The following is a 17,137-nucleotide window of genomic DNA, read 5'->3' as shown; positions in this document are numbered from 1 at the left end:
CATGGACATGAGGCTTTTCCCCTCCAATTAGCTCTGCCCCCCAATAATCCCCACCCCAGAACTTATTGGGGGCAGGGAGCTCCCTAGCCTGATGGGGGAGAAAGGCTACCAGGCACCTCCCCCCTCACCAACTGCCCTGGGCCCTACCTGGTGAGGCCCCACTCCCTGTGCCAGTCTCCTCCCCGAGAGAATCGGCCGCGATTCTGATCTTCTTGACACCGTTGAAGGGTGTGGCGTGGGACATGGTGGGTGGCACGGGACCTTCTGCAGTTGCCCAGCCACGGCGGGAAGAGGGGGGACCCTCTGGAGCTCTCAGTCGCTGTGTGTGGGGGGTAAGAGAACCCTGCAGCAGCCCATCCCCGTGGGCAGTGGGGGACCCTCGACCTCCCACTTGTCGCAGGTGGCAGGGAACGGGAGCTCCCTGCTGCTGCAGGCGGAGGTATCCCCCACAACTGCTCAGCTGCCATGGGGATCGGGGGACTTCGAAGCTCCCACTCACCGCAGTGGCGTGCGAGACCCCGTAGGTCCAGCAGCAGTGGGCGCTGAGCTGAACCCGCCTCCCCATTTTGTCAGGATATTTTTAGTGGAAGTCAGGACAGGTCACAGGCTTCCGTGAAGTTTTGTTTATTGCCCCTGACCAGTCAATGATTTTTGCTAAAAATATCTTAGCCTTAATCATGGTTAGAATTGTGGTTGTGGGGTTTCCTAGATTACTGTCAGGTTCCTTTCCCCTTTTTATTAAAAGTTCTCTTTGTTATACACAGACTCAGTGCTTGTGAGAGGGGACGTATTGCCTCTTAGAAGCACCTGGGGTGGTCTGAAGTTTTCCCACATTACTGGGTGGGAGTGTGACAGGCTCAGTCACAGAGATCCTCTTGGGACTGTCACCTGATGTGCTGAAATTACCTCAGAGCCAGTCTTCACTGCCAGCTTGGGTCTCCAGAACCCTGCCTTGTTGAGCCAGACATGCTAGTGTGCTGAAACACACACCCAGGGTCTTGGCCACGCCCCCAAAGTTGCAGACTTTAACTAAAAACAGCTCAGCAGGTTACCTGTCTCCAGCACCCAAACACCCAGCTCCCAATGAGATCCAAACCTCAAATACATCCATTTTACTCTGTATAAAGCTTATACAGGGTAAATTCGTAAATTGTTCGCCCTCTCTATCACTGATGGAGAGATATGCACAGCTATTTGCTCCCCCAGGTATTAATCACTTACTCTGGGTTTATTAATAAACAAAAGTGATTTATTAAGTATAAAAAGTAAGATTTAAGTGCTTTCAAGTAATAAGAGCCAGAACAAAGTAAGTCACAAAGCAAAATAAAACAAAACACGCAAGTCTAAGCCAAATACATTAAGAAACTGATTGCAGGTAATATTTCACCCTCAAAGATGTTCCAATAAGCTTCTTTCACAGACTAGACTCCTTCCTAGTCCAGGCCCAATCCTTTCCCCAGGTACAGTCTTTGTTAGATCCAGCAGACATCTCAGGTGGTAAGCAGTGGTTTTCTCATGACTGGCAGCCCCTTTTCCTGCTCCACCCCCTTTTATAGCTTTGGCACAAGGCAGGAATCTTTTCTCTCTCTGGGTCCCCACTCCTCCTTCTAAATGGAAAAGCACCAGATTTAAGATGGAATTCATTATCAGGTGACATAGTCACATGTCACTGTAAGACCCCCAGTCTCCATTCCCCATGGGATGGCCCATACGTACACAGGAAGGCTATCAAGTAACTAAGGCCGTTTACAATTATTTCTGGAGCACCCTTAAGGCCTCCACTTAATATGTTTACATCAGTGATACAAGTTTATACATTATTCTCTTAATTACAGATATAGAAATAATATATGCAAAGAAATATGATGAACACACTTAGTAGAATACAAGCTTTCTAAAAACAGCACATAAGGGGTATTTAGACTAAAGTATATTCCTGTTATATCATATTCATAAGCATATTTCCATAAAGCATATGAAGCGCAACGTCACAGGGGGCTCCAGCCGGTTCTGTTTTGTATTGGAACCCCTACGTATTGAACCCGGCCCTGGTTGCTGCCAACTCCACCTGGCAGGAGGGTTAGTCCTGGCAAGAAAAGCAGAAAAATGACAATAGGTTCCAAGGCCACTGAGAGCGTAATGTGCCAACTGGTGGGTTGTCTCTGGGAGGCGACACACAAAGCCCCTGGATCCTGACCCATAGGCATAATGGACCCAAGGGAAATTCTTCACAGTGCTGACTGCTCATTGGGGATGATCGGTCTGCACTGACAAGGTTTCAATTCCAGGGGACAATCTGACCTATTCAGATCATTACACTGCAAGAGCTAATGCCTGCCTAGTCCACAGTGAGTGACCCCTCGAGCTCCCAGGAGAGCCAAGGGAAGGGAAAGTGGAGGTGCCAGGACAGGGCATTCTGTTCTGGTGCCTAAGACATCTAGGGTACTCCTCGATAGTGACCGACTCTCACTAACACTTTCAGTGATGTTCCCAGCTGACTCATAACCAATCCTGCGTCATTCGGGGAGAAAAGCACCTTTACAGCAGTAATGAGACCCAGTAGAGATGACTGTGTCACTGGCTGGTATTGGTACAGACCAGAGGACCTCTTACCATCTTGGTGCTGGTGGTAGGGATAGGAGACATGGATAAATCAGACATCTGAGATTTTGTGCTGGATGTTCGGAAACCCCTGATCCATCTCCTGTACTCCTCTCTCACCTGGAGAGTGAAGGAAACAGTCACTGCACTATGTAACTAACATTGAGAAGATCAGACATGGCCACCATGAGGCCGGTGAAGGTGCTGGGGGGTTGATGACAAGCACGGGCGTTACCTGGCGATTGAGGAGACAGTGCACCAGGAAGATGAAGGCTCCCTGTAGGCTGTTGACGATGGTGAATAAATACGCCATGAACGTGGCTGCTGGGCCGATTTGGAGGAGACCAAGACTCCATGTGCAGCCCAGAACGAAGAGCTGGGCGATGGCTTTAAAGGTCAGTAACCTGGATAAAGGCAGATGGAGAGATCCCGTTACAATAAGCCTATGGAGAGCAATTGGGTCAGGAGGGTCTGGGCAAAGTTGGGTGGAGCTACCATCCCCAGCTTCCCGGTGTGGGACAGGGTTACTGTCAATGCAAACACACTGGGAATTCATTCCCATGGATCCTATGTATGCTGTTCCCCTCCTGCAATCCCTCCCACCCTCCAGTGCCAAGGACCCTCCAAACCAAGACATCTGACCCTCCAGGATTGTTTTGTTGCCTTCTCACCTGTGGTATTTGAGGGTGGACACATCTGCATTGAGGGAGGAAAGTCTGTTTCTGAGGATCCACAGGGTCAGGGCAAAGAATGTTATATTTATCTGTGGGAACAGTGGGAAATATTTCCTGTAAAACATCCCATCCGGGGCCGGTGACTCCAGCAGAGGCAGAGAACGATCCCAGGAGACTGATCCGAACACTGCAGAACCAGGGACTGCTCATTTCTGGTGGGAATCATCCCCTCTCCTGTAATATCCCCTGGCAGCTCTCGGTCCCTCCCCATGCATGGAGTTGACAGCACAGCCAGGGCTGAGATGGATCAATGGGATCACAGAGGCCAGATGCTGCTCACAGTTAAATATGGAGCCTCTACATTGGAGTTAGTAGTTATTTTGGGTTTACACTGGTGTAACTGAGAGCAGGATCTGGCTCAGGGATTCCAGGTCCTGCCTCTAGAATACTTCCTGCCACTTTCAGGCTGTAACAAATTCCCCCTCCCATCCCCAAATTCCCCAGGGGTAGGGAGGAATATGTAGGGACATTGTTTCCCCCCCTACAAAAACCACTGCAGAGTGCAGCCCTCTCCCTTCCTCGTTCCTTGGGTCATTAACTAGACTAGACCAAACTCTTCTGTCTTCACTTGGCAAAACTCCTACTGACATCCATGGGAGCTGTGCCCGAGTAAAGGCTGTAGGCCTGGGGATACAGCACAGGGACTAATCCCGGGACTGACCACAGCAGATGAGCCAGGTGGGACCTAACTGGTTCTTCCCCTGTGTTTCATGGGCCACGTTCTCCTCCCTGCTTCACTGAAATCAATGGGGTCGCAGAGGTGAGAGGAGAATGGGGCCCTGTGGTTCTGTGAGGTACCCACCAGGATTATGGCACAGACTGGACCCAGGAAGCTCCAATGAAAGCCGCTCTCCAGGCTGAGCCAGCAGCTAGAGGGAGGGAGGAAGAAGAAGGTGACGTTAATGGGATTACTGCCCTTTTTCAGCCCCGGGGGCAGAGAGGGGGTGTCACAGGGCAGCTGGCTCTCAAAAGCGAGATGGATCTCAGCCTGCCTGTGACATGGCCAACTCCCTTGCGGGCAGCAGGCAAACAGCCCTTCCCATGTACCTCAGCATCTCCTGCTTTCAGCCACCACTTCCTCTTCCAGCTCCTCAAATGACCCTTTCTGGTGGATGGGCGCAGTATTGCTGGAGGGCCAGACATGCAGTGGATGGACATTGGCCTCGCTGCACTGAAGGAAGTGGAGCTGCCCTGATTTACACCAGCTGAGGATCTAGCCTGGGGTGTCTAGAACACGCTACGCCCTGTTTTGGTGGAGTCACTCACTTTAGAGAGGGGATCCTCAGGGATCTGCACACAGGAAGAAGGTGCATTTGTTTCCTACCCACCAGCCCCACAAACCCAGCCTGGGAGCTAAGAGTCAAGCTGGGATCTTTCTGGCTTGTTCTTCCACATCATCAGTGGGGTGAGGAGTGTAGATGTCTGACCGGTGGGAATCTCAACTACAGCGCTCGGGGCAGCTTAGTGTGATTGGGGATGGGAAGGGTCCCAGGGGGACATTCAGCTCCCAGGCAGGGTGAGCAGGGACATCCAGGTTCAAGTCAGACCTGGGGTGAGCTGGACAACGGCATGGAAGCCACATCCCAGCTCCCCTTCGGGATGGGTGCTGCACGTACTGTGTGGAAGTTCCGTAGCCATCAGGATTCACCGCTGCAGAAATAGTCACCACCAGGGCTGGGAAGCCGTAGCCGAACGGGTACATGAATCTCTTCTTGAACCGGCTGGCGCTGGGGTAATTCACGACCTTCAGGTTCCTGATGGTGAGGAAGAGGTGCAGCCCCTCCAGGAACATCCAGGTGAAGCAGGCCAGGAAGAGGTAGTGTAGGAGCCCAGCAATGACAGCACACGCCACCTGGGGGAGACAGAGAGACACTGCGGTGGGGAAGGGAAATGCTGAGTATGGGGGAGACCTGCCGGGGGGGGGGGGGGGGGGGTCACACCGGGATTCTTGTTAGCACAGCTCTCCAGTTATAGCGCTCCGTGACCCAGGGACGGCAGGTTCCTCGGTCTACGGAGGGTCCTGCAGGTGCACATTGCTGACGCCGGAAGGGAGCAGAGATTAGTGGTTAGAGCAGGGGAGCAGGGTTCACGGGATCCAGGTTCTGTTCCCAGACGTGCCACAGAGTCCCTGGGTAACCATGGGCAAGTCTCGTAGGAGAGGAATTGAGGCTCAGGGAGACTGTGACATAGGGATAGAACTGGCTGAACTCCAGGGGTTGGGGACACTCAGACCCTGTGCCCAGTGTGAAGGGGCCTAACAGGGGGTGGAAACATCCCCCTGGGAATCCCCCCTGTGTCGTGCACAGCCCAGAATCCAGGGAGCACAAAGGGGTTCATATCCACACACCCCATCCCTGCTGCGAGTGGAGGAACAGAGCAGGGGAGAATCAGGCCGTACCTTACTGCGGGTGCGGGTAACCACGGTGAGGAAGAGCAGGTCGGCCAGGAAGAGGCAGAGGCAGAGCTGCAGGTGGAGGGAGGTGCTGACGCTGCGGATGGAGCGGCACAGGAGGAAGGTGAGGATGGCGAGGAAGAGGCACGGCAGGGAGAGGGTCAGTCCCACATAGGTGATGATGGTCAGTGGGTAACTCTCCTGTAACACAGCAAAGGGACAATCACCAGTGAGCCCAGCCCAGCCCCCTGGGTTCCGACTCAGCCTTTTCCCCAGCAAATCTTCCAATCACTCCAGGGAGAGCTTTGCCCACGGCTGAGTGCGGAGCTCAGGGTCCAGCCCCACGATCGAGTCTCACGGTGAGATACCGTCACTGTGGTGGGAGCCATTAGGACGGCGAAGCTGGAGAGATGGTCACAGCTGCAGGTGGTGTGAGTGCTGTTCGTGTGCACGGTGGTGCAGCCGTCTCGAGACCAGCTGCCGCTCTCGGCCTCTACTTTCCAGTAGACACAGTGAGCCTCTTCGTCCTCCTTTTTGGCCTGGAAACACAACAGAATCGTTCTCATTCTCACAGGACCACAGAACGTCGTTTCTGTTATCGCATGTCTATAGCAAACTCAAGGCCACCTACATCTCCACAGCTCTCCCCACGCAGCCCCCAGTGCCCACTGGGGCCATCCAGGTTACAGCGGAGAGAGAACGCAGATCCTGCGGCTCCAAAAGCACAGACCCTGCTATTGGAGCAAAAGGGAAATAAATCCTTGCTAGCTTTTAGCACCATAAGGATTGTGGCACGTGGCTGAGCAGTTCTGATTTCATGCTGCAGAGGGCAGTGCTGTGTGCACACATACAAATATGCACACTAACCACTTCATTACCGTATCCAAGTGTTTCATTACCGTATCCCATATTGACTAAGATACATATCACCTCAGGAAGGGATGCTGAGATAAAGTTTCTTGACACCTTAAATGTCCTGGAATCCACAAGACGAGAGGCAATTCTTAATTTAGTCCTAAGTGGAGCACAGGATCAGGTCCGAGAGGTGAATATAACTGTACCACTTGGTAATAGTGACCATAATATAATAAAATTTAACATCCCTGTATTGGGGAAAACTCCACAGCAGCCCAACACTGTAGCATTTCATTTCAGAAAGGGGATCTACACAAAAATTAGGAGGTTAGTGAAACAGAAATTAAAAAGGTACAGTACCAAAACTAAAATCCCTGCAAGCTTCGTGGAAACGTTTTAAAGACACCATAATAGAGGCTCAACTTAAATGTATGCCCCAATTAAAAAAAACATAGTAAGAGAACCAAAAAAGATCCTCCGTGGTTAAACAACAAAGTAAAAGAAGGAGTGAGAGGCAAAAAGGCATCCTTTAAATAGTGGAAGATAAATTCTTATGAGGCAAATAGAAAAGAGCATAAACTCTGTCAAATGAAGACTAAAAAAATAATTAGAAAGACCAAAAAAGAATTTGAAGAACAGCAGACTCAAGACTCCAAAAGTAAGAGCAAAAAATGTTTTAAATACATCAGAAGCAGAAATCCTGCTAAACAACCAGTGGGGCCACTGGACGATCAAGATGCTAAAGGAGCACTCAAAGACAATGAGGCCATTGTGGAGAAACTAAATGAATTCTTTGAATCAGTCTTCACTGATGAGGATGTGAGGGTAATTCCCAAACCTGAGCTATTCTTTTGCGGTGAAAGATCTGAGGAGCTGCCCCAAATTGAGGTATCATTAGAGGAGGTTTTGGAACAAATTGATAAACTAAACAGTAATAAGTCTCCAGGGACCTGATGGGATTCACCCAAGAGTTCTGAAGGAACTCAACTGTGAAATTGCAGGACTACTAACTGTCATCTGTAACCTATCAATTAAATCAGCTTCTGTACCAAATGACTGGAGGATAGCTAATGTGACGCCAATTTTTAAAAACGGCTCCAGAGGCGACCCTGGCAACTACAGGCCAGTAAGCCTCATTTCAGTGCTGGGAAAATCGGTTGAAACTATCGTAAAGAACAAAATTGTCAGACACGTAGATGAACATAATTTGTTGGGAAATAGTCAACGTGGTTTTTGTAAAGGGAAATCATGCTTCACCAATCTACTTGAATTCTTTGAGGGGGTCAACAAGCATGCAGACAAAGGAGATCCAGTGGATCTAGTGTATTTAGATTTTCAGAAAGCCTTTGATAAGGTCCCTCACCAAAAGCTCTTAAGCAAAAGCTCGTAAGTAGTCATGGGATAAGAGGGAAGGTTCTCTCATGGATTGGTAACTGTTTAAATGATAGGCAACAAATAGCAGGAATAAATGGTCAGTTTTCAGAATGGAGAGAGGTAAATAGTGGTGTCCCTCAGGGATCTGTACTGGGCCCAGTGCTATTTAACATATTCATAAATGATCTGGAAAAAGGGATAAACAGTGAGGTGGCAAAATTTGCAGATGATACAAAACTACTCAAGATAGTTAAGTCCCAGGCAGACTGTGAAGAGCTACAAAAGGATCTCACAAAACTGGGTGACTGGGCAACAAAAAAGGCAGATGAAATTTAAAGTTGATAAATGCAAAGTAATGCACATTGGAAAACATAATCCTAACTATACATATAAAATGATGGGGTCTAAATTAGCTGTTACCACTCAAAAAAGAGATCTTGGAGTCATTGTGGATCGCTCTCTGAAATCATTCACTCAATGTGCAGTGGCAGTCAAAAAAGCAAACAGAATGTTGGGAATCATCAAGAAAGGGATAGATAATAAAGACAAAAAATATCATATTGCCTCTATATAAATCTATGGTACGCCCACATCCTGAACACTGCATGCAGATGTGGTCACCCCATCTCAGAAAAGATATATTGTAATTGGAAAAGGTTCAGAAAAGGGCAACAAAAATGATTAGAGGTATAGAACGGCTTCTGTGTGAGGAGAGATTAATAAGACTGGGACTTTTCAGCTTGGAAAAGAGGCAATTAAACGGATATGATAGAGGTCTATAAAATCATGAGTGGTATAGTGAAAGTAAACAAGGAAGTGTTATTTACTCCTTCTCATAATACAAGAACAAGGGGGCACCAAATGAAATTAATAGGTAGCAGGTTTAAAACAAACACAAGAAAGCATTTTTTCATGCAACGCACTGTTAAACTCTGGAACTCCTTGCCAGAGGGTGTTGCGAAGGCCAAGACTATAACAGAGTTCAAAAGGGAGCCAGATAGGTCCATCAATGGCTTTTAACCAGGATGGGCAGGAATGGTGTCCCTAGCCTCTTTTTGACAGAAGCTGGGATTGGGTGACAGGGAATGGATCGCTTGATGATAACCTGTCTGTCCATTCCCTTTGGGGCACCTGCCATTGGCCACTGTCAGAGGACAGGATACTGGGCTTGATTGACCTTTGGTCTGACCCAGTATGGCCATTCTTATGTTCTTATGTTTCATGCTGATTCCCTGAACCCCAATATCTATAGAAAGCGGCTTTCCAGATATTCCAGCTCAGGGTGAGCTAAGCGAAGCTGTTACCCTAGAGCACTTTACACAGCCATGTGTCGTGGCGTGACCCCCCGGTAACCTCCTCCAATAAAACAGCCCCAGCGCATCAGGAATAAGGAGGCCTCCTCTTCTCAGGACCATCGGGAGCCAGAAAGGCAGCACGGTCCAAATGCCGGGCAGGAGATGGTGCCTTCTATAGGCCCCTCTGGAGCCCCAGATATGGAGCAAAGCGAGGGGATCTCCCTCCACGCACCTGTCTGTGGCGCAGGGTGAAGTTTGCAGGTCTGGAGAGGTTAATGGGTCTCCCGTCTCCGATGGCCCCACTCACCACCCTGGAGTTGAGATGACCCTTCTCCAGCTTCCCACCAGCTGGTAGATTTCCCTCGCTGAGACGTCTCGCACTGATGATGGAGTCCAGGGTGGAGTAGGAAATAAAAGCAGCAGCCCCCAAACCTGCTGGGAGAGGAGATGATCCCTAGTTAGGGAGATGGGGTCGCTATGGCAAAGAATGAGCCAGCCGGGTGCCCAGGGGTCACAGTGAGTCTGTGGCAGATCTGGGAATGGAACCCAGGATCCTGGCCACAACTCTTAAGATTTAGCCACTGGACCGTGCTACTTCCTCCTTTGGAACCCCCAGATGCGTCTGTCTGGAAACGTCGAGCTGCAGGATGCAGAGATGAAGATTCACTTTTTCTCAGTGAGACCAGGAGAGGAGCTGGCCAGGGATGAGCTTCCCCTGGTGCTGGAGGATTCGGGGCCCTGAATATGGCAGCTGAGGTACATGTTACCCTGGTTCCCCACATCTCCATTTGGGGGTCTGGCTAGACTAGGCCGTCCCTGCCCTTTCCGTTCTCTGAGCCCACTTCATACCAGAGACCCTCTCATGAGCCGTCTCCCCTCTGCGCCCCCAACTCCTCAATGCTCGGGGCTCAAGCTGTGGGACAGCCAGGAACGAAGGTGTCAGCTCCATGGCCCACAGCCCGAGAACCACTGGCTCAGCCAGCAAGGAGCCCTCCAGAGCGAGAGACAGAGCCCAGGGCCCGGCCTGGCAATCCATGGGGAGGGAGGGAGGAACGGGGAACCCAGACTCAGGTTCGCTGCCTGAGAACCGCTCTGTGCCATGGTTTGGGCCCCCGGTGTCTCCATCCCCAGGATGGTACCTTGTGTGGCTGCCCCGGTGACTGTATCACAGTGCACGTCCATCGTCTCCTCGTGAGCGGTCAGCGTGAAGTCTTCGCTCTGGTGCCTGCAGTTCCCTGTGATGAGTCGTGTCTGGATAGCTGTGGGGGGTGGGGGTGAGGAATGGCAGAGCCCCTCGCTGTGAAACCGCTTCCCTGGGAATCTGTCCATTCTGGCCCAGATCCACCCCCCTCCCACTCCACTTGGAGCCGGGGGGCTTCAGGGCTCTTCCTCACTCTGGGAGGGGGAAGTTTGGAGCTCCCCCACCCCGAGTTCCATTGATCAGCCCCCCATATTCCCTCCCCCGTTCTGGGGAGTGTCTGGCTCAGTATCGCAGCCCCTAGTGGTGGAATGCCAAATATTACATTTTCGGGCAGTGCTGTTGTTCCTGGGGGCACTGGCGGGGCTGGGTTATATTTCCTGGTGCAGGGGCAGTGCTGGTCTGTGTCTGTACTGAACACAGGCTCACATCCACAATGGTATATAGACTCTAATTTCCAGTGGATTTGGGGCACAGTGTATAACCCCATATCTCATGGGGCCAGCAGGTGGCCCTGAGAGCCACACGTCCCCCCTCACCCATAGATGGTGTCATCATGTTCTGTGTTGTCTTCTCCGGAGACTGGAGCGCAATGGCCAGCGTGGACAGTTCCATTGTCTCCAGGACGAACGTTACAGCCGACACAACCTCCCCCTCGCCTCCATCATCCCAGAGGGAGGTGCTGTTCAGGACGGAGTTGAAAGAGTCACTCGCATTCTGGGGACAGGAAAGGAAAAGCCCTGGGAGTGAGGAGTCTGGGGGTTCAGGTGCCACGTCCTGTGTGTTCCCAGCGGGCATTGGGCATCACAGCCTCTCCCAGTTGAGGGGGCTGCAGTGCTCTCAGAGGGGGAGCCCATTACAAAGGGGGTCCACTGAGGCTGACTCGGGGCTCCAATGGGACCTGAAGCCACCTGGGGCTGAAACCCTTTGTCCTATCTTCTCTGCTCCTGCTTCCCCATCCCTCCATAACAGATGCCAGCGAACAACATTGTCACAAGCCCACGGCTTCCTAGGCTGTCTCTATGCTGCATCCGGCAGCTGCTCAGAAATGTCCGGCAGGGCAGGGATAGAGCCCAGATCCTGCTGCCTGGAAAACTCAGGTCACTGACAGATGAGCTGAGGAGAATCCCCATTAACTGTTAGCAGTATAGCACTTCTGATGAACAACAACAGTTCTGAACACTAGAGGGCCAATGTGGGTGGACAAACACAAACGTGCACTCACACCACTACAGGGCATGTGCGCGCAGATACAGACAAACACCACTAGAGGGTGCACCCCCCTCCCCACAGCAGTGGAGGGCACAGATCTTTTCTGAAGAGCATCTACATGTCTCCCTCTCCTGCAACCCAGTGAGACTCCTAACCCAGCACAGCAGCAGGCAGGGCTCTGGGGCACACACAGGGGCACTAGTCTGCAGGGCACATTCAAGGGGCAAAGCCTCTCACCTCCAGTGATAACGCCGCACTCCCGTCTCCAAACATGGACATCAAAATGTTTAAGGTCGAATTAAAGAAAGAGGAAAAACTGCTGCTTTCGCCACTCCGCTTTCCCTGCAGAGAGACCCAGGGCAGAGGGTGAGTTCTGCAGGCACTGAATGGCGACCAACATTGGTGTTTGCCTAATGCCTGATCCTGACACCCCTCATGGAGTGAATAAAGCTTTTATACCAGACGTATCCAGGACATGTACGATGGTGCTGTTGCCACAGCGCGAGGTTCATGTGGAGAAAGGGAACAGTTTCTAGTAACAGCTGGAATACATCAAGGCTTGGGACTAAACCCCTTTTTGTTCACGTCGGTGCTGGATGCATTGACAGAAAGCAGCCAGAGAGTGGCCCCCTAGCACATGCCTTTTGCAGATGACGTAGTGCTCGTGGGGGAGAGGAAAGAGGAAATGAAGGAAGATGCAGGGAGACATGGAGGTGCATATTGGAAAGAAACGGCATGAAAATGAGCAGAAGAAATCAGAGTATATGGTCTGTAGATTCAGTGCTCTCCTGCAGGAAGACAATGGGCGTGTAAGTCTGGAGGCCAGCCACTAGCAAAGCTACAGAAGTTTTAGAAGGTTCAATATCAATTTGCAAACCCCTAGAATATAATAAGGTGATAAGTTTGTTTATGAGGTTTCATGAGACAGTGTCAAAAGCCTTACTAAGGTCAATATGATACATGCATCTGACAAAGTGGGCATTCACCCACAAAAGCTTATGCTCCAATACGTCAGTTAGTCTATAATGTGCCATAGGACTCTGTCACTTTTTACAGATCCAGACTAACACGGCTACCCCTCTGATACTTGACAAGTTGATAAGTAACAGTCAGCATGGATTTGTCAAGAACAAATCCTGTCAAATCAACCTGATAGCTTTCTTTGGCAGGGTAACAAGCCTTGTGGATAGGTGGGAAGCAGCAGACGTGGTATATCTTGACGTTAGTGAGGCTTTTGACTCTGTCTCACGTAACCTCATAAACAAACAAGGGAAATACAACCTATATGGAGCCACTCTAAGGTGGGTGAATAACTACTTGGAAAAGCGTCCCCAGAGAGTAGTTATCAGTGGTTCATAATCAAGCTGGAAGGGCATATTGAGTGGGGTCTGCAGGGATCAGATCGGGGTCTGCAGGGATCAGATCGGGGTCTGGTTCTGTTCAATATCTTCATGAATGATTTAGATAATGGCATACAGAGTACCCTTATAAAGTTTGTGGATGATACCAAGCTGGGAGGGGTTGCAAGTGGTTTGGAAGATCAGATTAAAATTCAAAATTATCTGGACAAACAGGAGAAATGGTCTCAAGTAAATAGGATGAAATTCAACAAGGACAAATGCAAAGTACTCCATATAGGAAGGAAGAATCAGTTGCACACATACAAAATGGGAAATGAATGCCTAGGAAGGAGTACTGCGGAAAGGGATCTATGGGTCATAGTGGACCACAAGCTAAATATGAGTCAACAGTGTAAAGCTGTTGAAAAAAAAGCAAATCTCATTCTGGGATGTATTAGCAGGAGTGTTGTAAGCAAGACATGAGAAGTAATTCTACCGCTCTACTCCACTCTGATTAGGCCTCAACTGGAGTATTGTGTCCAGTTCTGGCACCACATTTCAGGAAGGATGTGGACAAGCTGCAGAAAGTCCAGAGAAGAGCAAGAAAAATGATTAATGGTCTAGAAAACATGACCTATGAGGGAAGATTGAAAAAATTGGGTTTGTTTACTCTGGAAAAAAGAAGATTGAGAAGGGTCATGATAACAGTTTTCAAATAGATGAAGGGTTTTTACAAGGAGGAGGGAGAAGAATTGTTCTCCTTAACCTCTGACGATAGGACAAGAAGCAATGGGCTTAAAATGCAGCAAGGACATTTTAATTTGGACACTAGGAAAAGTTTCCTGTCAGGATAATTAAGAACTGGAATAAATTTCCTAGGGCGATTGTGGAATCTCCATCACTGGAGATTTTTAAGAGCAGGTTGGACAAACACCTGTCAGGGATGGTCTAGATAATACTTATTCCTGCCATCACTCCAGAGATCTGGGCTAGATGGTCTCCCAAGGTCCCTTCCATTCCTACAATTCTATGATAGTACCGGAAAACAATGAACTCGACAAAAAACTTATAAGCAGACTGGGAAAGTCATGGAGTAAAGGGAGAGAAGCGAGGGAGTGCTCTGCGATAGGAGAACACCTGTCAAACAGAAAAGTAAGATCTAGAAGATGGCGATCAGGCCTCCACTTTTGTATGGTTCCAAAATCCGGGGACTGAGGAAGAGCCAGAAGCTATTCTTGAAGACAGAGGAAGTGAAAATGTTAAGATGGATGCTTGGCGGATTACAAGGACGGACCATGTTCGAAAAGAGCGAATTAGGGCAAGAATGAAAGTAGGACCAATGATAGAAAAGCTGAGGGAACCAGGCTCAGATGGTGTGGGCGTGTGACAAGAAGGTCAGAAGAACAAACAGGAAACAAGGTGCTAAACTTAGATACAGATGATAAGAGGATTGGGAGACTCCAGACTGGATGGGTGGCTGTCATATAAAAGGATGTGAGGAGCTGTGGAGTTTCCGAGGAACTGCTTCAAGGCAAACTGGAATGGAGAAGGACTTGAATAGCTGATCGCATGTAGATGGGACCAGCCTAGAAGGATGAGGAGGATCGAGTCCCAGTGATGAAAGGAACAAACACAGTATTGCTCTGATCTTGGATGGGGTTTACATGGGTCACCGTAATACCAACAGCAAAGGTTTTTGTCTGGGAATTTCCATACAGGTGGTAAAAAACACAGGGCAAAATCCCCAACAAATGAATGATGGGTTCAAACGTACCTGCAGAGAGAAATTCCTGAACGTCTCTTTGATGGCCTGGAACTGAACGCTGGAGTTAATGCTGGGGACTTGGAGCGATGGGAAGAGAGGAACAGATGTTAGAGCTTTCATATCAGATTTTCATATCAACTCACTCCTGCCTGGGGGGAAATCCCCTTCTCTTCCCAGTCCCTATGGCTGCTTTCTGTCTACATGCCAGTCCCGTGCTGCCAATAGTTTAACATGCGGCTGCTACAAAACTCCCTCCCTTCCTCCACATCTCACTCTGTCTCTCTCTCCCCTCCATTTACTCTCCGCTTTGCCTCTCCCTCCTGCTACTCTGGACTCAGCTCCCAGTGGAAGGGATTTGGCCAGCTGGGCAGGCAGACTTGTAACTCCCATCGTTGTTGTTGCACTGGGCTCTCTCTATCCCGCCCCACAACTCCATCCCTGAAGCAGCAGGCCTGGAAGGGGGGTGAAGAACCCCTCAGGCTGCAGGAGGAGCTGAGGTGCCCGGGGGTGGGTTTAGAGGCAGATGTGTGGCCTGCAGGGAGCAGAACTGATTGCTGAGCTGGGTGAGGGGCACAGAATTAATTAACCAGACTGTGTGGGAGTTGGTAGAGAAGCTGGAGGCTCTGCGTCATCAGGAACCAGAGAGCTCCTGCTGTGTGGACAGAACCACTGTATCCTACCCAGGGAAGAGCGGGCAGCGCAGGAACGGCCACCAGCACACGGGTGGTGGTGGCTTCATACGTCAAAATACAGACCCAACACGATGAGATCATCTTTTTCAAAGGAAAAAAAAACGCACAGTTTTGGGGCCAATCTGCTGATTTTGGGGGTCTGACTCGTGATCTCTGCACTCCTGGGGTTGGTGACATGGAGATTCCCACCCAGAGGGCTTGGCCAGCGTCCTCTCTGCTCCCTGCCAGCCAGCCCCTGCCTCTGCAGACCTCCCACAGTCCATGAGCAGGAGCTGGGCCCGCTCTGAGTTCACATGGGAGGAGAGGGGAGCCACCAGAGCCTAACGGGCCTGGCCTGACGGTCACAGGTGCTGGGCACCGAAATCACTGGGGGCTGGGAACGTCCAGCACATCTGATAGCCAGGAGGGGATCCCACTTGAGAGAAAACTTTTGTTGATGGCTTAAGTTCACACACAAGGGCCCACCACAGCCTAGGCCCCCTCCTGGTGGGTTTCAGATTCCACTCTCACACTGGGGTAAATCTGGAGATACTCTGGAACTGTGGCCAATGGGAGCTGCGGAGGCGTTGCCTGCAGGTGGTGGCAGTGTGCGGAGCCTCCTGCCCCACCCCCCACGATCTGCAAGGACCTGCTGGCTACTTCCGGGAGCAGCGCAGGGCCAGGGTAGGCAGAAAGCCTGCCTTAGCCCTGTTTTGCTGTCAATCGGGAGCCACCGAGGTAAGCACCACCTGGCTGGACCCCACCCCCTTTACTCACTCTCACACCCCTCCCCCTGCCCCAGCCCTGAGCCCCCTCGCACCCCAACCCCCTGCCCTAGCCGTGAGACGCCTCCCAGATCCCACACCCCTTACCACACTCCAACCCCTTACCCCAGCCCTGAGCCCCCTCCCTCACCCAAACTCCCTCCCAGAGCCTGCACCCCTCACCCCCACCTTCACCTGACCCCCTTCCCCAGGCTCAGCCCAGAGGCTGCACCCCCTCCCACACCCCAAACCCCTGCCCCAGCCTGGTGAAAGTGACTGTGGGAGAGAGGGAGGGAGGGAGAGGGATGTAGTGGGCGGGGCGGGGCCTTGGAGAAAGGGAAGGACAAGGGTGTTTTGATTTGTGTGATTAGACAGTTGGCAACCCTAGGGAAGAGACGCCCAGCCCCTGGCGGCCCTGCTCACCCACTCCCGGGCCTAGCTCCAGCATAGATCAGTCTCATCCTGGCCTGCCCCTGATGCGGCCCCTACTCTGCTCCCCAAGCCAGACGTGGGCACGCTGGTGGCTGTGGCTCTGAGACAACCGGAAACACCCCAGTGGATGGACAGGCTGGGCTGGGGGAAGGTGGGTGCCCAAGACCAGTTCCCAGCTTGCTGCCCCCTCAGGCAAGGCCTCTTCCTGTGCAGCCCCAGACCCTGCTCAGCCCCCCAGATGCCCCCTCCATGTCCCCAGTGGCAGGACCCACCTTTGCACATGGTTGTGTTCACGTTGGAGGGGATGTAGCCGGCCTGGCACTCACACCGGTAGGTCCCATTGGTGTTGATACACGTGGCCTTGGGGCCGCAGATATCTGGGGTCTTGCGGCACTCATCGATGTCTGAGAGGGGAAAGGGGGGGTGTCACACACAGCACGGCTGGGGGCGCATGGGGGTGAATGACCATAGAGCCCCTGATTTTAGGGGGCTTGGTCTGTCGGT

General features: G+C 51.1%; 1 protein-coding gene across 1 annotated transcript in view; it reads right to left on the bottom strand.

Annotated features, from left to right (window-relative positions):
• The window catches only part of LOC135891945 (adhesion G protein-coupled receptor E3-like), a 47,189-nt gene that overhangs the window by 6,581 nt on the left and 23,471 nt on the right, over positions 1 to 17,137 (bottom strand). The window contains 16 exon segments of the mRNA XM_065419631.1: positions 148 to 313; positions 316 to 361; positions 363 to 501; positions 2,616 to 2,721; positions 2,837 to 3,005; positions 3,273 to 3,364; positions 4,138 to 4,204; positions 4,952 to 5,187; positions 5,734 to 5,928; positions 6,096 to 6,266; positions 9,484 to 9,686; positions 10,391 to 10,510; positions 10,989 to 11,166; positions 11,899 to 12,003; positions 14,776 to 14,843; positions 16,906 to 17,037. Coding sequence (XP_065275703.1) covers positions 148 to 313; positions 316 to 361; positions 363 to 501; positions 2,616 to 2,721; positions 2,837 to 3,005; positions 3,273 to 3,364; positions 4,138 to 4,204; positions 4,952 to 5,187; positions 5,734 to 5,928; positions 6,096 to 6,266; positions 9,484 to 9,686; positions 10,391 to 10,510; positions 10,989 to 11,166; positions 11,899 to 12,003; positions 14,776 to 14,843; positions 16,906 to 17,037 — 2,193 coding nt within the window.

Source organism: Emys orbicularis, chromosome 19, assembly GCF_028017835.1.
Source record: "Emys orbicularis isolate rEmyOrb1 chromosome 19, rEmyOrb1.hap1, whole genome shotgun sequence".
NCBI lineage: Eukaryota > Metazoa > Chordata > Testudines > Emydidae > Emys > Emys orbicularis.
The sequence above is the reverse complement of the archived record's forward strand: the minus strand, read 5'-3'. Positions and strand labels throughout refer to the sequence as shown.